The sequence below is a fragment of the Trichoplusia ni genome, chromosome 3 (assembly GCF_003590095.1).
Source record: "Trichoplusia ni isolate ovarian cell line Hi5 chromosome 3, tn1, whole genome shotgun sequence".
Classification (NCBI taxonomy): Eukaryota; Metazoa; Arthropoda; class Insecta; order Lepidoptera; family Noctuidae; genus Trichoplusia; species Trichoplusia ni.
In genome coordinates, this window is record NC_039480.1 from 19,941,350 (window position 1) to 19,965,606 (window position 24,257).

The window sequence follows — 24,257 nt, forward strand, 5'->3', positions numbered from 1 at the left end:
TACCAACGCATTGCTCTTCACTTTGGTCAATTTACAGATCTGTCAAAAAGTTCTTCTTAAAACGGACCGCGCATGAACAAAGAAAAGTTAATTAATAATTATCTGTACTTACATATCACGTGCGGTATTATCAAGGAAAGTGACATTTCATTAACATCACATTTACACTATGAATGAGAAAGTATGTGAATATGTTTGTATGTTTGTAACCTCTTCAGGCCCAAACGACTGGGTCGACTTCCATGAAATTTAGTATGGTGGTAGCTGACACCTTGGATTAACACATAGGCTTTTATCCGACTTTGTTGGAGGAGGGTGATGTTTTTACAGCTGTAACCGACGTCTAGGTTGTCGAAGCTGCTATTGGTATGACCGTTGGGCAGTCAATTCAAAAGTCGTTGATTCGAATCCCGACACCCATGTCTTTTCGAATTCAAATGCGTTATTACAAAATAATTACGTATCACTTGTTCCAGCCAGAGTTGAGCAGAGCATTCGCGAGCGTTTCCGTGGCTCTGGCTCAGGCAGTATCCCTACTAATCCCTACTTCCCTACTAATATCATAAATGAGAAAGTAACTCTGTCTGTTACGCTTTCACGTCTAAACCACTGAACTGATTTTAATTAAATTTGTTACAGAGATAGAGTTGACCTTGAGAAAGCACATAGGATAGTTTTTATCCCGAACATTCGAAGAGTTCTGTTGGAAACGCGATATAACCGACATCAAGCGGGTGAAGCCGCGGGCGAAAAGCTGGTATCATAATATATATTATAACTTTTAGTCGGCAAGAGTCCGATATATACCCACGCCGTGCCCACAGCGTAGGTTTAAGTCAGCCTTTCAACCCGGTAATGAAGGTGTCACTCATTAAAATTGATTAAGGAAATATGGGAAGAAATCAGAAAAACTGAAATTCCGAGGCAGAAAAACGTCAGATGTCTACTGCGGGCGGTTTAAACTCTGACACCAAGTTGAATATGAAATATAGATAAGAAATACCTATTAATGTTTATCACAGACAAAACACGTGTCACTTACGGATATTAGATAATTCCGTCTCTGGTAACATGCCAAATACTGCGCGCCATTTGCAAGGAAACAAAAGATCAATGCTATATTTTATGTGACATTGTAATTAAGCTTGGTATCACCTGTTAAATTTTTGCTTTTAGGCGTGGTGGTAAATTGTCATACTGTTTTGTTTTAAGTAATATTATTTTGGACTAGCTGTTGCCCGTGACTGTTGTCCGCGTGGTTAGAAGATATTAGTTAGGAATTTTGAATGAAATCCCTCGAAGATGATTTTTTTCCCCTGTTTTTTTCCATTTTTCCATTGTACCTTCGCTCCTATTAGTCGCAGCGTGATGGTATATAGCCTAAAACCTTCCTCGATGAATGGTCTATTCAACACAGAAAGAATTTGAACGAGTAGTTCATGAGATTAACGCGTTCAAACAAACAACCTCTTCACCTTTATATATTACCTAGTATATAGATAAGTATATAGATAACCCACAATTTAACGTGCCTTCCGTGTTTCGGAAGGCACGTTAAATTGTGGGTCCCGGCTGTTATTCCTACATCTTTGACAGTCGTTATAGGTAGTCAGAAGCTTGAAAAAAAGTCTGACAACCAGTCTAACCAAGGGGTATCGTGTTGCCCAGGTAACTGGGTTGAGGAGGTCAGATAGGCAGTCGCTCCTTGTAAAACACTGGTACTTAGCTGAAACCGGTTAGGCTGGTAGCCGACCCCAACATAGTTGGGAAAAGGCTAGGCCAATGATGATATAGATAAGTATAGATATAGATGTGAATGCGTGACAGCTATCCGCCGAAGATTGGCGTCTCTTTTTAACCGAATTCTAAAAGCAGGAGGTTCTTAATTGCTTGGTCTATATTGTTTCTTTTGTTGTATGAACCGACTTTGATGATTTATTTGGCCTATGTTTTTATACACTCACTTTTCTTTCATTTAAACGAATGCCTCATTAAGGACTTTGATCCTTTTATAATGGAGTTCAAGTAACATCCACTAAGGCACCTAGTCTTTTTCTAGAGGTTTTCCCACATTTTTATAAACTCACTTTCTTGTATGTTTGTTTGTTTGTTAGTCGATTCGGTCCAATTTTTGCAACTCAATTTTGACGCATTTTCCGATAAGCTAGCATGTTGAAATTTTCAGGGCAGCTTAAAACATGATGACAATGCAATTTACAACTGAAAAAAAAGGCTTGACCGATTTTGATAAAATTTGAATGAAGTGACATTTCAAAAGGTTTATATTTTTTACCTCAGAACTTCGGACTGGATGAAATGATTGTGTTGATTCTTTTTTTATTTAATTACCTATACAAATACAGTCTGTATTGTCTGTCATTCTAAGTACAGGTTTTTGTGAGCTTGGTGCGGTTTCGATTATAACGCAGGCAAAATATCAATGTGACTGTTACAAAGAAATATTTACTTGCTTAATTAATATAAGACACAACCGACAAAACGGTGAAGTAAAACATCCTGAGAAAACTGGTATCCCAAATATTGGAATTTTAAATCGCCCGCAGTGAGCTAGCGTGGTGATCAATGCTCAAAACCTATACAGGAAGAGGCCTGTGCCCAGCCGAGCCGTGGGTAGTATACAGGCTGGTATTATTATTGTCAGTAATGATCTAAGATCTTAGATGTTTCAACTCCTGTCCTTATAACATTAAAAAGATCCGTTTCACATCTTATCTCAAAATCGAATAGATTGCATTTTGAGGTGTGTTCAGTATTTCGTAGATTAAATTTTTCATAAAAAATAGTTTAGCATATAAGTCTATGAATTAACTAGCTACAACCCAAAAAATATAATTTATTAAAAAAACTCTATTCTCTCGTATTTAATCACAGAAATAGTAAACTATATAATAAAAAAAATCTAGCCCACTGTGTCCCACAGCTGGGCAAAGGCCTTCCTTAAAATCCTTCCACAAGTCTGTCTGTCTTTAAGATTTAATAGTTGAGAAAAACTCCAAAGATCTACTCGGATTTTAATAGACTATAAGATGGCGGCCTAAAGTCTCAATGCAAGATCAATACTTGGCTGTTGCAGAAGAGGTCTTTGCCTTGCAATGGGTCCGTTACGCCTCGCTTGTCACCAGCTGGTTACATAACCTAAAATATTTGACATGACATTGGTAATTTATAAAATTCATGGCCAATTGTCGCTTCAATGTCCTATCGTTATCTAATTACTGCGATAATTAAAGATAAAGCTAGATAGCAACAAATTGTGAGTAGATATGACCTAGATGAAGGTTCCGCAATGCGTCAGGAAAAATTTGGCAGACGGCATAAGATAAGTACTTTTTTATGTAACCTCCTTGGTCTAACGCACGAAAGGTGCGTTCATGAAAATTGTGAAAAATGACGTTTGTTTTTAGAGGTTATTAGCATGTACGTGCTGTTTGCTTTTTAGATTAAAGGCTTAGAACAAGATTACTTACTTTTAAATACTGACTTGTATGTTATGTAATTCAGCTGCGCGCACTTTGAAATGAAAATGGTTGATTGTCTAAAATAAAAAGGGAAACAGTGGAAAGGTGATGGTCGGACTCGCGACATTGAGGGATCCATACAAATGGTCAATAGTAATTAAGTATAACAGGGTATATAAGGTAGCTACTATTGAATCGATTTAGATTTTTAATAATTTGTTGTACCTAATAGCAACAGCGGAGGTTTAGTATCTAATAGAGTTTCGGTTATACCCTTTTAGTTCGAGACCCTAAAAACCTTTATACTGTCCGAAGATTTTGTTCACGTCTCTCAACTGATAAATCGTAGTCATGATTATATTAAATAAAATCTAAAACACAGCAATTTTAAAGGCACATTAAAATAGAAAACACCATTTACTAAAAAAAAGAAAAAACTACGCGGGAATTTTACGAAATGTCAAATAGTTATAATTTTTTTTAATCACATTCTATTTAACCTCACGACCTTTCCACGTTCCAACCAGTTACGTAAGCCGGGCTACACCTCCTTACGTCCGGGTCCTGTTACGTCATTTCCACGTGATCGTGACGCAACGTACATCGATTTTCACAGCCACTTACGTCACAAGTTAAGAACACATAATTTTAAACTAGGTTGAAAGTTATTTTGGCTGAATGAATGTTTTCCTTGGCAGTTTTTATAAGATGTTTAAAAAAACAGAATACGTCAAGCTTTTGTTCAAAAATATTAATCGCCATTTTCAATTCCTGTTCTTTCTTTTTTGAGCCGTTTAATGCAATTTATGTATCTCGGGACTATATCATAGCTTTTTGTCCGTCACCTTGTCTTTACATTCCTTCCTTCTAAATGCCATATTAAGATCTTCACAACCTTATTACATCGTGGCGTTTTACTAATTGTAAACTAATTGAAGCGATAATTTCTCAATACATTATCTTACTACAATTAAATTACTTAACCACGCGACTTCACCTCGGGTAAATTTATTGTCCCTAGAGTTTCCAATGTCTATGGAGACAGGATACTAAGGAAACGTATTCCATATATCCTCCACAGTTTACCTCACATTAGAGGTGCACAAAATAATAAAAAAATCAGTACAATTTGCAATAGTTTTGTAGCTATCTTGGGCCGTCCATGTTTGTTCTTTAAAAGAGGGGTGGATGGCCCCTGGTAGACACCCCTCACATTTTAGATTAAAGTTCTCAACAGGGCCTCTACATGTTGGACCTGTGTCCCCGTGCAAGCCTTTAAAAAGGACCGGGTTTCTTCCCATGAAGTTATCCTGTGACGGAAAAAAAATTCAGATCAAAATTAAATATATATTTAATAAATACACTGCCATAAAAGCACTCTTTCATACAAATAATATTAAGTAATACCTAATTAAGTTTATATATTTTTGATCTCGCCGACAAACATTTTGTAATTGCCTACTGTTTTGTGAGAAACCGTACTATTTCATGTACCTTTTATAACTGAATAAATAAATAATATTAGTATTCTTACAGGTTTGGTTCACAGAAGACGTATAACAATAATAAATGTTTATTTTCTCATCATTGTGAAATATTGCAATACTTATTTATGTACTTAAGTAGAGACAGGTGTCTGTGATAGGTAAAAACTGTGTTACTGATCACCAGGCTACCTTACGAGGGGACAATATTGTTTTATGTAAATGGGGCTTAGCTATAACTGCATAAATGAATCGATCACAGGTTAAGCTACGCTTGACGTGGTTGTTCCGTAGATGGATAACCATCGTTGTCATAACGAGTTTATCCGTGTTTCGAAAGGCACGTTATTAAGACATCTTTGGCAGACGTTACAGGAAGTCAGAAGCTTGAAAGTCTGACAACCAGTCTAAGGGGTATCATGTTGCCCAGGAAAATGGGCTGACGAGATCAGATAGGAAGCCGCTCCTTATAAACACTGGTACTTAGTAGAATAGGGTAAGACTAGAAACCGACCCCAACATAGTTGGGAAAAGGCTACGCCGATGATGATTATAAACAAAATGTGAACATACTTAATTTAGCTACTTATAACGTAATGTTAATTATATTGTCCCACTAGCTGTTGCCCATCCGCCCGCTACAAACCGAAAATCATCTTACGGGTACATTAAATCGGAATAGAAACAATCTTATTGTTAATCCTGTTTATAACCAACTTTCGTCTAAATCCTTTCAGTGGTTTTAGCGTGAAAGAGGAACAAACATCCATACATACAAACTTTAGCGTTTATAATTTGAACATGAAGTAATCTTGACGGTAAAATGGGGTTAACAGAGGCATTTTTGAGGTAAATAGAAACGGTCTTTGTTTTGATTTCGACGTTTAACAAGACAAAATATAAAGAAATTACTAGAAATAAATTCATAAAATGATTGTGTGTTTTAAGCAAACGCAAGGGTTAACCTAAAAAATCTCTATTTTCTATTCACCCCGTTTGAATGTACTCCGACGATTGATATAACATCTGTATTTCTTCAAACCGCCGGCCATGACAGTCAATAGTTTTATTCAGTACCGCGGCAGTGTTGCATAACGGTATCTATTGATCTGCGCAATGCGCGGTGGGCACGGCTGTGACCTCTTACTCTTTCCAACGTTTGCCTCAATTATGTGAAATGCTTTTCTTGGATTGGATGATTGGAATTGTAAGTTAGGACATTGAAGAAAGATATTCAATCATTTAGCTAAGTTTACGAGTCAAATGTTTTCTTAATATTATGTTTCTTACATAGAAAACCAGTTCGATCAATGAAGGTGTTGTAGACTGTACTGTAGCGTAAAATGTGTGACTGTAAGTATTCTTTAGGAAACGGAATTTTCCCTAATAAATTTAATTAATTTTAAATATTATTTATTGCGGATTGGTAAGTAGCACTGAAAACGAAGAAAACGAATGAGTTTTGTTGGTTTTGGTGAATTTCCTTATCGCGGTAACATCGCGTCCCCGTGATCTCAGGTACAAGGGAAGGGTGAAGCACTCCGATGGTGTTTTCCGGTAGGAGTCCGGCACACCTCGCCGCCTTGCCCAAGAAATATATTTTGAAAAAAAAAAATAGATTTTTTAATACTGTAGATATAATATAAACTTGTATTTTCACGCAATAATTACAAAAATCTAAGCAAACTGCTTTTAAGACCAGTATAGTGATTAAATCTATTTTATTTTATTTATAAAAATCACAGTATACTATCGAACTCCTTAAAAGGTTTGGACCGATTTTGATTCTTCTTTTGTGTGTGTGGTAGACCGCAAAATAGATTCGTATGACTGGTAGGCAGCTTTTCTCAGCAGTAAAAGTCCTTTGAAAAAAGAGAGCATTCAGAAAAATTCAAGTCACATGCACCCCGACTCAGAATATGCTTTAGAAATGCACTAACGCTTGTCCTACGCGGGGATCCAACCCATGTCACGTATCAAATGAAATTGACTTGGTGTCCAATTTATAGATTGATGTATTCTCTTGTAGTGACAGCTTTCGACAGTCAGTTATTTTCTTATTTATAACACCACCAACTACTTCAAAATCAGACTGACGTGTTTATGTGTTTTTAATAATGTAATGTGTTGCAATTTTTGTTTAGTTTAAGTTCTTTGCTGTCGCAATAGGGTAAACCCTGTAATGATGCTTCATGGTTTTAAATAAATAAATCAAAACGAGAAAACAATTGTCTCATAACTAGTCCAGTTGGTGCTGATTTAACCTTGCCATCTGTCAGAAGCAAGTATTTTTTTACAAGTTACACAATAACTGTCTATTGCCAGCTTTCAAGAGAAAATGTAGGTTATTTTTTTATTGCTTTTTAAATACATACTCATATAATTCGTCTTCCAAAATATAACATTGATTTTGTATTTTTTTTATGTTTTAAATACGGGCTGACGACGGTTAAGTTAAGGTGCTGGGTGAAAGCATCGGCAACTAACAAAAACCAAGGCTCCTGTAAAGTCCCAAAGGTGTGAGCCGCGAAACCGAATACTTAAAGTACATTTTTTTTTTAAACTGTGTCTGCTCTAATAAATCAATCCTTAATACCTTATGTCGCGAGGGTTATCACAGACGTTTAAGTCACATGCACAAAGACACCCAGACTCAGGACAAGCATTCGTGGAGCACACAAAAGCTTGTCTTACGTGGGAGTCCGCGACACGTCGCGTATATTGGCTTTGGCGTGGTGACCTCAACCACTGGACTATCCGCGCGACATATTATTATCTAGACACTACAGCATCCGGGCGGAGGACATAGTCAACTATGTGCGCCAAAAGTTGCGGTACAGGCCGAGAGTGCAGCTGCTGGAGTCGCGCCGGAAGATTTATTGGTTCAACCTTCAGTTTTACTTCCTGTCTTTCCCCCGAAACCGTAGATGGTCCAGGAGGCTCTGCTTTTCCAAATATGTCGGCTTCCACTCTAACCGGATGCAGCTATGTACCTACCTAACCTACCAGTGATTCACTAGAAGCGACTGCCTATCGGACCTCCTCAACCCAGTTACCCCTGGGCTACACGACACCCCTAAGTCAGATTGGCTGCTCCAAGCTTTTAGCTGTCTGTAACGACTATCAAAGATGTAGGAATAACAATCGGGACCCAAAAATTAATGTGCATTCTGTAACACGGCGGAACTCCTTATGACATAGATGGTCACTCACCAACGGCCTGACCGTATCAAGCGTACCGCGTAGATCGTAGTCTGCGATCGATCAACTTGTACAGTTGAGCAAGAAAAGACAATAGAAATGATAGTTTTATCAATGAAAACAGATCAGTAACCAACTAACCACGGAATCTTCATAAAACGCAGTTTGAGAGATGCATTACCACGCTTAATACTACTAATAGGTGTGAGATATTGCATGGTAATAGATGCAACATTGATAGACGAAAGATCAAAATAAAATGCACATTAATTTTAATTATTATTGCTTTGCCAACAGGGCGACACGTGTGGACTTGTAGAGACTGATTGTCTTCGATAAGGCCGTTAGGCGGGGACAAGGAAATCTGAGGCAAATTATAATCTCAGCGGAATTTTTGAATTAAACTTCTTTAGGCGTGACTAGGAGGTCACTGAGGAAGACAGTGCAACGGAAATCGGTTACGGCAATTTGGTGTCACGTTTCTGTAGCATTCGGTTTTTTAACATTTTTGTTTTTGTCTATAGATAGATTATACACTAATCAATAATATTTGGAAACATAATAATTAGTAAAAAAATAAATATAATTGCCATCTCATAAAATAGCAAAGAAGTTTTACTCCAATCCCGTTTGATAGTTACACTTTACAATCACTCTTTTTTAGATTTTGTTATGTTAAGGCGAGGGAATCCTCATGGATGCCCTTGGGGGAGGAAATGGGTAGTGTCAGACTCTAACTGAATAAACCTGAACCGCCGTGCTACGTCATCCGCGTTTTGCTGTCGTTGTATGGCAATGCGTTGCAAACAATCCTTCATTTATGGTCTTGTCTGCCAAGCCTTTTTCCAAGTATGTTGGGCTCGGCTTCCAGTCCATCCATATACTTACCGGTGTTCTACAAGAAGCGACAGCCTATCCGACCTCTTTAATTAACTCAGTTACGCGGGCAACACGATGCCTCTAAGTAGGACTTCTGCTTCTGACTACTCGTAACGACTTTCAATGGTGTACAAATGATGCCGCGACCCACAGTTTAAATTGCATTCTAGAACAAATTACAATATTAGACAATAATTCCAAGATTTGTAATCGTATTCTTTATTCTCATGGGATGTGGAATTGATAAATTGATTCACTGATTAAGTTCACAAACAAACTTGGCAGCTTATACAGAACTATTCTCCTGAAACTCTTTACAATTTACAAAATCTTGTAGAGAAACAACTTATTTAATAGTCAAATCGTTACACAACAATCACCCTTTTTAAAATTTTCGAGTTTGACCCGCCGCCTGACCTTGAGCTACTTATGGTCGGTGCGTAGAATATTTGGCGGGCTTCCAAAACGCCGCACGCGCAGCTAATAGTAACTACAATTCGGCCTGCCCTTTCTTATATAACCTGGCGCGTGATACACGACGTGGTTCAAGTGCATGCCAGGGTAGTCCGCGCTGTCATTTTGTATCTGTCCTTGAGATTGTTTATCTGTGCGAGTTTTTGACGTTTGGCAATTGGCGCCAATGTTTTTTTTGTCTGTGGTTATTTTAAGTTTTTAACGTTATTTCGAAAAGCTCGTGTTTCTGTGATTGGAGGTTTTTGTTTAATGATATTTTGAGTATGGTGTCATTTTTTGAAAAAGTCGATTTTTGTAGGCTTTATCGCTTTTTCAATCGTTTTTTTAATAAAAGGCCACAGTCTAATGGAAATAGTAGTAGTGGTTATCTGCATATTTTAAATAGGTCCTAAATGAGTAGGTCCGTGCCAACTTATTTAGGTTATATTTTCATACAAACCTTTATTATAAGTCCCTTAAAGTTTCCGCTTAGGGGCTCTCTCAAAATCAAATTAAAATAAGTATATCGATGCAAATAACTTTACTATTATAAGCACCAGACTCGTTGTCCTACCCTTCCTGCTTGAACTCCGTTAAAAGAAACGACAATCCATGCAACAAATTCACCAGCCAGCGGTCTGTCTTTCAGTTCACTGTAGGTACCTATAGCTGTTGAAAAAAGTGAAATAGATCCTCCTTTACAAGATGAGAATTTTGAACAATGCTTTTTTAATAATCTTTAGAGCCGGCCGATCGCGATGTTCAGTGCCAGCGTGGTCGGCCTACGAAGTGGTAACAGGACTTTACAGGACCACTAAAACGCTTACCGCGTGGGCTTTAAGAGTGGCCTAGGATAAATGATTGTGGAAGGATCTGTGGGAGGCCTTTGCCCAGCTGTATTACACAGTGGGACTACATAAAATAAACTCTATCCCACTTTCAGCTTGGATGCTGTTCCCGGTGCCGGTTGAAGACTATTTTATACCTAAATAAGTACCTATACGTATAATTTATATGTATGTAATTTGCTTTGAATACCTAAAAATTCTTAAAAAGGTTTTTTAACTATATTAAGATAAGCAGTAGTTATTTAAAACATCATTGTACTCTGTTAAAATGTAAGTATAATAGATAGTAGGTAACCACGCACGAGATATCATAAATATAGGTAAATCGCGACAAATCGATACGGAGATAACAATTTATATTACAAACACGTGACTGTGTAAAATACCTAATTATAAAGATACTAGTTTGGGCCCTAATTCTGCTATTTAAAATGGCCGTTGAATGAATGGCAATTGGATTAAATTTGAACGTATTCCTTGGCAAAATGATTAAAATAATAATTTCGCCAATACAATAATTGGAAATTAATTGTATTGACCATGAACATTCCAATTATTGTGATGCGAAAATACTTAGAATAATACGAATAGTATCAATTTAACCCTATTTCCATTAATGGCCGTTGCATGTAGCGAAATTGTTTGTTTTTCAGTTGACTAATATTAATGCCTTATTGTAGATGGGAAGACTATCATATGCCTCCAGCCGCTTTGGGTTTAGTGGGGCGGTTGACCAAAAAAAAGGCAACGATACAGCAGTAATTTGTTTTTTTTTATGTAGCCTGGTTTTGATCCCACTGCTGGGCAAAGGTCTCCCCCTTTCTCTTCCACACCTCTCTGTTCTGTGCAAGTTCCGGCCAATATTTATTTATTTACTCTTTTTACACAATCAAAAAAAAACAAATCAAAAGTCTTTATTTTTCTCATCATCGGAAAATTATGGTTACATAAAAGTGTTGTACATGACATGGAGACTGGAGTCTGTTTTAGGTAAAACCTGTGTCACAGATCACCAGTATTATACACATTATTTTTTATTTACAAATAATGAAAATTAAGAAAAATAAAGAGAGCAGCGAAAAGGGAAAAGAAAAAAAATTACAATAAAAAAAAGTTATTAAAAAGTTTTCAACAAATTTTTCAAAACATTAAGACAAATAACGAAAACTACAAAAAAACAATCAATGTACAATGGCGGACTAAACACCTGAGGCATTCTCTACCAATCTATCAATTGATGACATTCTAAATTCAGTCTTTTCTTGGTGGAATGTGTCTGGGGTGAAGCTTATAGGCGAAATAGCTTTGGTTGCAGTGTGGGTTTTGTCAATACTCAATAGTATTTTGGCTTTTCCGTTCTCCGAATAGACCCATACTCTGAATATGGTACCAGTTATAGTGTTAAGTGGTAGTTAATTAGCTTTTATAATTATTCTTTTGTTGTAGCTAAGTTCTTTGTAATTTATAGAACGGTGTTGTCGTAAAGCGACAAAGTTCTTAAATAAAAAATCGTTTTTGACGTTGCATCAATTTGGGTACAGCTGGTACTATACTTTTCTCACCCAGTCCGGTCCTTAGACACGCATTAACTATTCAACATTGGTTCAGACATTACCAGACTGCATTACTCATGGTTCAATAACATTTATCTGTGTGACATTTAGCGGGCCCATAAATTTAGTCGCCACGTCAAAATAGGCTCGCCGCCGTGAACTTAACATTTAGTTGTATTTATTTAACGTTGGATGGATTGTGTGAAAGACGATATGGCTGCGAAGAGTGTTTCTTGTGAGATGACGTCAGATAGAAAGGTATGGAAGAAGACATGTTGTGCCGACCACTAATAATAATTAGGATAGTATAATAATATAAGGGAATGATGATGATTATTTATTTTTTTGATGCACCAAAATAAATATAACGCAGAAAATGTATTGTATCTTTCAGTATATTTTTTTATAGATCAGGCTACACATAGTCGGGCGTTTCTATTGCGTTTCCCGCTAAAATAAATGGTGCCTGGCTTGTTTGGGTATTGTGAGATTTACTAAGCATTCCAAATTATTTATACTGTATAAGAATTAAACAAGACGTATGGCAATAATCAAATAAGCTTGATTTTTCAGATCATTTTTGTCTTACCTTACAGCGACCTGCGACGAAAGGAGTCAATTTCTTAGAGAAAGACAACCACCAGGACAAGTATTCGTATGTAACATGAATAATCTAAACCATAATTTAGATTTAAAATAACCGTCATTCTTCCACAAGACATTAAAACATTTTCAGACTTTTGAACAAGAGTTCAGAGGGTTTGTTTATCTAAAATAACAGCTGTAATAACAAATCTCATAAAATAAGTGCTCAAAAGGCACGGATTTCAACTGCTACGCTGAAACACATTTAGATTAATTTGACAGATAAGTATTATCTGAATAACTGGTTTGTTATCTGCATTATCAAGGTATATTACTCGATAAAGGATCGTTTTAAATAACAGGGCTCGCGAGTTAAGCTGGCGCTTTTATGGCACACGTAAAGAGAATTGAGAATTGAAGATGATGATTTTTAGGGTCCAAACCTGAAGTTAAAAACGGATCCCTAATACTTAAACTCAGTTTGGCCTTCACCAGGCGGTATTTCAGCAACTATAATAGGTAGACAGTTGAAATATTCAGAAATGATGTATTTCTGACGAAACCGACTAAAAGAGACAAGACGCAGAAACGCATGTTACGTTCATAATTTGTGGTAGGATAAGTAATTTCAGGATATCCTCAAATTTGTTTGTCTTTCAAGCGATTCATTTTTCTTTAGCTTATTTGTTCGGACCCCTCATTTTAGCGAATTTGATTCGCACTTAATCGGTTATTTTGGAGTTCCGTTCTGAAAGTATAAAACGGGACCCTATTACCAAGATCCGATTAGTATCTTAATACTTGGTGATATTTTTAAATAATGAGTTATATCGATACAGTTCAATTCAAAAATAAAAATCCAAATTTAAACGGAAATAATTTATTTATCTACAATATAATAAAGATTTGAAACATGAAGCTACAGTATTAATTGGAATGATATATATTTAACAGGCCATAGACAACGGGAGGTGACAACACCGGCCACAGACAACATTATTAATACTGGCAATACATGAATTCTTTCAAAGCTTATTTCAAAATGTAGACTTATTTTATTTACATATGTATTTAAATGTTGATAGATAATAATAATTATTCACTTTGATACAACTCGACACTTGCAACACTTACGCTAAATGGGGTTGGCGCCAGATTTTGACGTTTATGCTATTTTGTTGCCCTGTAACAGAAAAAAAACAATGTTAATACATCACAAAATACTTTTTATGATTATAACGTTTTTAAGTAGTTTGGTTCGACGTTGAACACGGCTTATCTGCGTGGATATAAAAAAATGAGTACTTGGCTGAAAAAAATATAATTAGACGTTCGGATAGATTTCCAAAAAATAACAGATATTGTTTCTTTCAAAAATATATACAGTACATTAAAATCTCATGTGACGTCACTTATTAGTTTTGACCGACAAGTGATCATCTACCATTGACCACCTTTCATTAATTTTCGTATTAATATTGATTTATTAAAATAAGATGTAAGAAACCAACATTTTTTGAAATATAGCCGACGTACACATTCGATTTTTGTCAAAAAGTATCTATCCATCAAAATTATCAAGCAAGTCTATTTCCGAAAAAACTGATTCTGTATTATAAGTTTTTATTAGCTGATAATTTTCAATAGGGAAATTCCCATTTGAAGTATATTCGGCGCTCACTTATTACATAGTCTCGAACATGGGAATTCCATTTTTTATCGTTTAACTATTTGGTCTTGGTCGTCTTGATCTAAAAGTACTAGATACACATACACTCTAAAATTGTAGCTGTACCTACGGATAGCCGAGTGGTAAAGACCAAAACGCAAAAGCAGTTGAACACGACGTGTCGCTGGTTCGATCCTGTCGTAAGACAAGGATTTGTGTGATCTATTAACACTTATTCCAAGTCTGGGTTACTTTGTGCATTTCTTGAATGTTTGTGAAAACCCCACGACACAACGATAAAATTCATACAGGAGTCGGTCAAACAAAAAAAACATAACCCTCCTATCGCAGTCGGGTAAACATGACCAGGCTTCGTTTTATTACATCCCATTTTAGTATTAGTCTCATGCTATTGAACTTGAATGCAAATCCTTGGTCCTAGAAAGTTTATTTATAAACGGGAGCTACCGCGTGCAGACAAACAGACATAGCTGCTATATTTATATAGTTAGAGCTAAATATGGACGCTTAACGATTGACAGTAAACTGTGTGGCCTTTGCGTATCGTTTTAGGGTTTTCACTTTTGCTTTATTGTAAAAAAAAACCCGGTTAATTGCTAGTTGGACTTGTGACGATGAGGGTTTCTAAAAACAACTGCTAAAAAAGAATAGGGATGATGACATTTTTTTTTTTTGCAATGTCCGTCTTGTAGTTTTTTTGTATAATAATGGATACGTATTTTTTAATTTGTCCCGCAAACATAAATTGACCAAATTACAGTGAATGAAACTTATGCGTGACGTCACGATTGAGTACGAATTTTACTCTATCGTTACGTCACAAGCCCCCTCTCCTAAAGTTTAAAGCAGTCAATCTTTGGCAATTCTAGTTTTTCTGAAAAAGTAAAAAATACGTGTCTCATACTTTTCAATTATCTAACTGAGGGACAAATGAGATTTTTTCTTTTTATACCCAGTCATCCTCCCTATTATCATTAATCGAATTTATGTTTATAACAACTGTTGCATAACCTTGATTTTTATTCACACAAAATTAACACTTTAGATATCACTGTTCAAGAAATAAAAAAAAAATCTTTGAAGATTCATTTTTCTCGAAAATTAATTAAAAAAAAAACCGCTTTAAAAAAACTTAATCGCGGTTTTTTTTTAATTTACATAAAGACACCCAGACTTAGAACAAGCGATTGTGGATCAAACAAATATTTATGCAGCAGGAGATCGAATTTGGGAACGGGATCGAATGGAACTCATAGTTACCCAGTACCTATATGTATCTTTCGATAACCTTGAATGTCGAAAAAAGGGAACAATATCAATGAAAAACAACTTTATATGCAATTGAAGAAATAAATAGTCTCTACATTGTTCAACCTCCATTGCAAACGAATGGCCGAGTGGTTAGGGTCACCATGCCAAACCCACAGAGCGCGACGTGTCAAGGGTTCGATCCGCGCGTAGGACAAGCATTTGCGTGATCGATGAACTGTCTCGAGTCGGGGTGTCTTTGTGCATGCGACTTGAATATTTAAGAAAACCTCGAAGACACAAGGATTAAAAAGGAAATGGAGTAAATAATAATAGTATTTTATTAAAATAAAAACTTCAATATATTTTTATCGTAAAATCAATGTCACTACGTGTTAAGTGACAAACAGACAATCCGTAACACTTTACACGTCACTATTACGTGAGGCATGTTAGCATATAGATGTATCGTTTGCTAACTCTATTTGTCAACAACCATCTGATTTGTAACATAGATATTTCTCTAGCTCTACATATCATACTAGCTGTTGCCCGCGACTTCGTCCCCGTGGGTAGAAGATATAAGTTATGATTTATACCTGCATTATATTTTTCACATTTTCCATTGTATCTTCGCTCCTATTAGTCGCAGCGTGATGGTTTATAGCCTAAAGCCTTCCTCGATGAATGGTCTATTCAACACAAAAATAACTTTCAATTTGGACCAGTAGTTCCTGAGATTAGCGCATTCAAACAAACAAACTCTTCAGCTTTATATATTAGTATATAGATTGTCAAAGTCAATTAACAAAACGTGCTACTAATATTAGAAACGCGAAAGTTTGTACGTATGGCTGTTTGTTCCTCTTTCACTGTTTTGACTGCTAGACAGAAGATCGTAGGTTAGATTCCCACACAAGACAATCAGTAGTACGTTGAGCACGATCATTTGTTCTATACCTGGGTCTAATTCATCTATTTTATTATGAATATTTTATCCCCAGTCGGGGGACACTCTGGTATAGATCATTAGAAATATTTATAAGTATGTTAATCGTCAATTACCTAGTCATAGCTTTGCTTAATTTGAGACTAGATGGCGCTGTGTGAAAAGTTGTGGAGTATTATTCTTATATTCTAGACCCACAAATCCCCGAGAACTGCTGACAAAGGCCACGTGACATCATTTTGGCATGACAAGCAGTATCTATTAATTGAGTTTATATTAAAAATCCTAAATTCTATGTCACTGCAAGGAAAATTGTTACCCTAAGCGGGACAAGATACATTCACAAATACGTAGACCACGCAACTTAGCATCTCAAGAAGTAAAATTACGTCATCCTAAGTTTAAAACGTGCGACCTCAGATATATGTATAGACTGAGATAACTGATTGGTCAATTAAAGAGAAATTAATTAGTAATAATGATAATTAGCACAAGTCTAGACAAAAGAAATGACTCATCTGCAGATAGGGAGAGGTTTCTTGTCAAACTAAGTAATTTAATCCCTGTGTCGCGGGGGGTTTCACAAACATTCAAATCCCATGTACAACTCGCGATCCCGCCGCGTCTGCTCATGATTAAGGACTCCGGTTGGGTCCGAAACTAGTCGGGCTACCCCGATAAATACGCGTGAGTAAACCGTTACATCATTTAATAATGTACAAAGACACCCAGACTCAGGACAAGCATTCGTGGATCACACAAACGCTTGTCATCGCACCGAACTCCCTATACGTCGCGCACAATGGGTTTGGCGTGGTGACCTCAACCAGTTGACTATCCCTGCTTTCAAAGATCATGCGATGAAACTAACAAATACGAACGAAACAATTAAGCTTGGTGTGTCCCAAGGTAAATGATTGACCATCTTGAAACCATGCATGAAATGAATATCCCTTATTATCCATAGCAAAATAATGTTCCAAAGACTTCATGGTCAAAAACAACAATGAAACGCGGTGTTAGAAAACATTGTGAGGAAATCTGGATTATAACATCAGAATCAATTATCGCCCACAATTGAACGTGCCTTCCTTGTTTCGAAAGGCAGGTTAAATTGTGGGTCCCGGCTGTTATTCCTACATCTTTAACAGTCGTTACAGGTAGTCAGAAGCTTGAAATAGTCTGACAACCAGTCTAACCAAGGGGTATCGTGTTGCCCAGGTAACTGGGTTGAGGAGGTCAGATAGGCAGTCGCTCCTTGTAAAACACTGGTAATTAGCTGAAACCGGTTAGACTGGAAGCCGACCACAACCTATTTGAGAAAAGGCTAGGCCGATGATGAATCGAGTATCGCCCTCAGTGAGCTGACGTTGTGATCATTGCTTTATATACTTTTTAAATGATGATCTGTGCAAGATGGCTGGCGGGAGCTGGATGCGAGCAGCCGAAGATATATCTCGATAGCGTGCCATTGGGGAGGCCTATGTCCAGTGGACGAATATGGGCTGATGATGATGATGATGATTATTAAATAAATAACATTAATTGTATGAAAGACACACCCACAGAGAAAGTACTAGTGTATAATTATCTACACGTTTATAATATAATGATATTATCAATAGGGTCGTAGTACATTAGAAGGCGTTACTGCACGAGAGCAATTAATTATTTCATTTAGATAAATCCTTCTACTATTATAAAGGCGAAAGTTTGTAAGTATGGATGTTTGGATGTTTGTTACTCTTTCACGTAAAAGCTACTGAATGGATTTGAATGAAACTTTACCACAATATAGCTTATACATCAGAATAACACATAGGTTACAATTTTTGAGGTTTCTAATGTGAGGTCGTAAAAAAACACATTTTTTGCGCTTACATTGCAAACGCTGACTGAATCCTACAAGATAGAAGGCAGATAGATAGATAGAAGGCAGGTATAAATTATAACTTATATCTTCTAACCACGCGGACGAAGTCGCGGGCAACAGTTAGTGCAGATAATAAACTAGATCTCTGAATGACGATTGCTAATATGTTGCTAACGCCATCTAGTGGCAATATATTGCAAACAATTTTCACTTTTATATCTGTGAAAAATGTAGTGAAATAACTCAATGTATGTTCTTAATATGCTACTGTTTTGTTTTATTCTGTCCGTGGGGTTTGTAAGTAGAGAACAAAAGATTTTATAGTAGGCTCCCTCTATCGCCACGGCGGGGGGCCACATTTGGTGCTATGGCTCCCTATATCACCAAAAACTCGATGAAAGAGAAAAGAAATGTTAGCCTATAAATTTTAATGCTAAATGTTAGATGAACTATGGTAGTTAATGAGCAAAAATATGCTTAGATAATTATCAACCGACTTGAAAGGGAGGGGAGGTTCTCAATTCCTATGATTTTTTTTACATTCGGTAACTCAGTACCTAAGGCTGGTTGAACCAATCTTGTTACTTAATTCTTTGTATATTTACGTGAAATAGCTGTCATTTGTAACATAATTTTATATGAAGATTGTTTTTTTCTTTTCAATCTTAATATGTTTTTTAGTTTTCCCATTTACTGTCTGGTTTTATTACAGAAGACACGGCTAATAAAAAAATCCCACTCAACCGAGAGTCGTACTCACGAGACTACTGTCCTCCAATTCAAAATCTCAATATGACCATCAACTCAAGGTTGAGGTCACAAACACAGAATCAGTTTTTTATGCCTTATAAGTCTTTGCTTCTTTATTTTATCATCTTTGCTACATCATATAATTTTAGAGTCAGCTATTTCATGACATGACATATTTAATGACTATTAATGCTTAATTACTTTCAGCTAACGAAAAAAATTAAATCATTTCCCTGCATAATATGAGAATTTTGATCATTTAAACCTAACTTAAAGCTAGAAGTTAGGTATAAATAATTAAAATTGCTGCATTGTCAGTTATAACTTTACACATAATGAGTATTTGTGTGATCCACAAATGCTTGTCTAGAGTCTGTGTGACTTGACTGTTTTTGTAATGGGACAAGTCTGCCACACATGATATACATTCTAACTCCTGCAAACCAGGATGGAAACCACCAAGCACTTAAGATTAGTGTCCAAGGGAAACAATTTACAATCTCATCTTGTCTTTTGCCTGTAAAATCCCTGAATAACTAGGATTAAGTTCTTTAGAATAAAACTTAACCATAAAAAAGAGCACATGTATTGTAATATCTTACCCAGGTACGGGACATCCAAATGAGTGTTTCGTTGTCGAGTCTGGGTCCGATGAGGGGGTTCATCTGTGCCATATACGCGCAGAGCCAGCTGGAAAGTATAAACATGTAATAAGTCTATGTTTTCAGTCAAAGATAGAATGGTATGCTGTGTGATAAACACGCATATCAGGTTTAGGAAGCTTTTAAGGGTGTAGTGGTGTACAATGTATTTTTTGTGTTTTAAAAAGTGCTTTTATTTAAAGTTTAAGTTGAAGTGACACAATGATTCAATCTTTACTGCGGGATTCGCTAAAAATATGAAAATACCCTTTTAAAAACTTTGAACTTTGTAGCCTGAATAAATGGATTTTGCTTTTAAATAGTATTGAGTTAAATGTAATGTGTTTTTGTGTATTCTTTGTTGGAGATCCAATAATAAATAAATAAATAAATAAATAAATAAATAGGAATAATTATACTGAATCAATTTATGTCTTTCATTTCATTTCATAGATAAATAAGTACAGAACTTCTACTGTAGCACACTCTAAAATGCTTATAGTTTTATTTGTTCATAATAAATTTCCCAAATTTAGCAGAATCACAAAGTCTGAGATGTTCATTCATACTGTCATTTGAAACTTTTAGGGCCGATTTTTCAATCGCCAGATAACTTTTATTCAACGAATATGTTTGACGTTTTGACAGCTTTTGTATAGAAAATATGACAAACGGCCATATTTATTCCTTGGATAAAAGTTATCTGATGATTGAAAAATCGGGTTTTAGTTAACTAAATAACTACTGATCAGTGTTCTATTAAGCATTTATTAGTGAGACAGAAAATAAGAAGTTGGTGTTCTTGACAGCAATACAGATATAATTTTTCAACAACTGATACAAGTTTTATCAGGAAGAAGGAGTTGTTTTAAAAGAGGTAAAGATAAGTACTCTTAAGTTAGCCTCATATTAGCCTTGAAAAGGTCCTTCAAGAAAATTGCAATCAAAGTTTGTAGTTAAAAGGGGCGTCACATAGAAGAGTCTAACTCACATGACCTAGATGCAGACTTAACATTACTCAAATTTGTGATGAGTTCATCAAATCAAGCAGGAATTTAGGAAAATGCAACAAATTGTATTGTGGACAGAGTTCATCACGAGGAATTAATACACAGAACAGGCTGTCCTTAGTCCATGACTCACATAAGTATTTTAAAAGCATACAATAAAGTAATACTTACAACAACCAGCACGTGGCTGCAGTCAACATCAAAACCACTTGAATGATCCTGTAATATAGCAAATTAAAAGCAGGTTTAGTATCAAAACAGACGAAATACTAAGTCTCATTCAAGGCTTCGGTACTTACCCTCTGTTGGGGCCTTTAGGGGCGAAGAAGGGGCAGACAATGCCCACAATACCCCACAGCACGGTGAAAACGGTGATGGGAACGAAGGAGGCACCCATTTTGAGATTTTATTTAGATTTTCTTCTAAATTATTTAATCTCAAATAAACATCAGCTGAATAAAAATGGAGGACTGCTGGTTAAGTTGGTAGCACTGACGTCGATAGTCATATGACAGAAGAACATTTCGTTTTACGTAAACATTCTATGTTGGATTAATTGAAGTTTTGGAAATAAAATATAATTTTCAACAAATTAAATATCTTCCTTCGCTAAAAACGTGGTTGTGAAATCAATTCACTTCATTCAATACATTACACAGTTTGCTGTAAGATCACAGCAAATAAATGTGTTTGCGAACAGTATTGTATTCAATTATCTTTAAATAAAAATTTGATTAATTTTGTGTATTTTATCAATAAGCTATGGAAATTAGGAAACACTGCAATGTTCAATTTTTATGAATTGAATTTTTTTGTAGGTCTAATGCAAGAAGTTTCCATTCGTATATCTTCTGCCACTGGTAAGAACATAGACTATTGTTAGAACATGACTTCGTAGAATGACACTTTTTAATTAATCGAAATTTTCAATAATTTAAATTAAATTGTATTTCAGGCTATCAAAATGAGATCTGCAAGACGCTCAAAATTCGAGAAAAACCCTTACGTACATAGAAATATTAAAAAGAAGAAGAGAAATAAGTCAAAAGGCGGCGGAGCCTTCAACTGGACGGACGATTTGTCCGGACTTTTTCTGGAACACATAAACCAAGTCCTTCGTGAGAATGTTAGTCAAATGTTTGTAAATTTTTATTGTAATTTTATAAAAAAGTCGACATGCTGAGGGCCTTCTGCCAAGTCTAAAATTATGGATAAACTTGTTAAAAGACGACAGCGAACTACAGCGCCTCTGTTCTAAAAAAAAGTCAATATGGTGGCCGTTGAAAATTAGCTCTTAAATTTGCATGTTCAGATGTAAAAAGAGACAAATTTGCTCTACGAAGAAAGTTGTCTCGCTTCCAGTAATTCAGTCTTAGTAAAGTGGTTATAGTAGGCCCACATACTAATCTCGTTATTAAGTTGTAGTTTACTTCCATGACTTACAAAGTTCACTCATTTTAGAAGAGTCTTAAGGAAAAATCAAAGCGGAGCTACAAACTATCGCCTGTTGCCGTACATTGTCAGCAACAGCCAACCATACAGTGACAGCAGTAAATGGATTTTGTTTTGTTTTGATATCAAATCAAAATCCATTCATTAAAAACGGCTGCAACGTAGCACTTTTTGAACAGGAAAAAGTTCCGATGATACTGGAGCTATCTGTTAATTCCTCAATTTTCAAAAAATGCTACTTCAGCTACTTGTTACACTTCATTGAATGAATGAATTTAAAGCTAAATATTTAATTTTGAAAAAATTAAAAGCACTGCATCAAAGACGGTGCAACAAACTCAACACCATATTGATCTGTTGATCACTTTTAAAACCAGAGTCAGGTCACAAATAGTTCAAAGCTTGGGCTCCGATTCTGCTATTTACAATGGCTTATGAATGAATTGCAATGGGATTAATTTTGAAACTATTTATATTCTCTCAAGCATTTTGACAACACAATAATTGGAAATTCATTTTATGGACATTGAGTGTTCCGCTTCGTACTGAACTTCCAATCACTGTGTTGAAAAAATGCTTAGAATAATACGAATAGTATTAATTCATCGGCCATTGTAAGTAATAGAATTGGGGTCCTGAATCAACACCTAGGATTTTTTAGTCCTAATTTTATGTACCCGTGCCCTCATTTTCGATCTGTAACCAGCAGAGTCGCTGGCAACAGCTAATATTTTTTTTTATATAGCCTGCTTTTCATCCCACTGCTGGGCAAAGGCCTCCACCTTTCTCTTCCACACCTCTCTATTGGTTGCAAGTTCTGGCCACGTGCGCCCCGCGTATTTGACTAGATCGTCACACCACCTTCGTCGCGGACGACCTCGTCCTAAAGCTAGTCAATATATAAGTTTAATTTATTTTGTCTACCTTTCAAGAAAGCTAGACGAGCAGACTGCAAGGGCTCGTGGAAGATCATGCCCAAGGATTCGTGTGAGGTATACAAGAATCGTCGTAAGCGTTTTGAAGACAACCGCCAGAAACAGGCTGATTACGCGGCGTACTCGACTTGCGACACCGACTGCCCCTATGCCGAGAGAAAGAAGGCCTCACGCAGACGGACAAAGAAGAAAATACCAACAAGACGAGTCATCGTAAGAGATAAAAGAAAGAAAAGGTAGGTGTGAGTAATAACTGAAGGGATGGCAGTGAGTTTTAAAGTACCGTACAGCTAAATTGGTCTGCCAGGTCAAACAGATACGTATTTGTATTGATTAATAGATGGCGACGTTTTTCCCTGTTTTATAATTTACATGAGAAAGTTTTTAGTAGCAATCGCTTGACGAAATTCGTCTCTATTCACCCCGCTAACTCTTTTTAAATCGGTAACATTAATATCTTTGCAAAAGCGTGGAAGCGCAAAACACAGCCTAACGCAGCATGACAGATGCCGCTTTCCACACCCTCAATAACGGTAGGTCGTGACGGTAGGCCCTCTGCACTTGTTTCCTCTTATTAAAAAGAAATAAGACAACATATTGAAGAATTTAATCTTAGAGCTGGCTTTGAAACGGCGTGGGGATATGTCGGACTTCCACCGACTAGAAACACCCCCGGCCCTTCTACAGTAAGTCAGAGTCAGACGATCGTGACTCTGGCTGATTTGTGCTGGCTTGCCCGTCAGATATTCCTGCTTTTTAATAATGATTATTCCTTTCCAGACCCCGTTCAGAATCGACTGCCTCGCATTCGTCCTCATCAACATCAACAAACACCAGTGTTACGGAAATGGATTACTAATAAAAGTTTTAAATGCCATTGGTGTTTTTTTTCATTCTGACTAGTTCTTTTTTTTTTACTTGTGCTATGCTGTTACATTGATATTGGGCTCACTGAATTTGGATCTTTTTTTTTTAATCTTTATTTATATTTAAGGGGTTTTTATCCACACGGATACGTCAACCCCATTGTACCTACCTTATACTAAATTCACTTATACGCTACTGAATAGGGAATCACTGATTACAGAATTTGGATCTTTTTGGTATTACAAAGGTATTGAGTTGAGACGCAGCAGTAATGTCATTGACGATGTCATTGTTTTTTCAATATCCGTTATTTAGTTCTATTCATGGCTCGTGGCTGCGACTCCTGAGTTTGTTTCGACA

At 36.2% G+C, this 24,257-nt stretch overlaps 2 protein-coding genes across 3 annotated transcripts; one reads left to right on the forward strand and one right to left on the reverse strand.

Annotated features, from left to right (window-relative positions):
* Window positions 1–13,346: 13,346 nt before the first annotated feature.
* Window positions 13,347–21,131, reverse strand: LOC113492338 (V-type proton ATPase subunit e 2-like). The gene is made up of 4 exons (XM_026869803.1): window positions 20,943–21,131; window positions 20,815–20,862; window positions 19,595–19,682; window positions 13,347–13,665 (listed from the first exon to the last, which is right to left on the reverse strand). Exons 1-4 carry the CDS (start codon window positions 21,038–21,040, stop codon window positions 13,648–13,650), a joined length of 252 nt encoding a protein of 83 aa, XP_026725604.1. The 5' UTR covers window positions 21,041–21,131; the 3' UTR covers window positions 13,347–13,647.
* LOC113492337 lies at window positions 20,298–23,907 on the forward strand. 2 transcript variants are annotated; one of them, XM_026869801.1, is made up of 5 exons: window positions 20,298–20,510; window positions 21,462–21,503; window positions 21,599–21,769; window positions 23,028–23,266; window positions 23,811–23,907. In XM_026869801.1, exons 3-5 carry the CDS (start codon window positions 21,608–21,610, stop codon window positions 23,887–23,889), a joined length of 480 nt encoding a protein of 159 aa, XP_026725602.1. In that variant the 5' UTR covers window positions 20,298–20,510; window positions 21,462–21,503; window positions 21,599–21,607; the 3' UTR covers window positions 23,890–23,907. The 2 variants fall into 2 exon arrangements, 1 of the variants encoding a protein (XP_026725602.1); XR_003400491.1 differs by lacking the exons at window positions 20,298–20,510; window positions 21,462–21,503 and having other exon boundaries at window positions 21,543–21,780.
* Window positions 23,908–24,257: the final 350 nt, after the last annotated feature.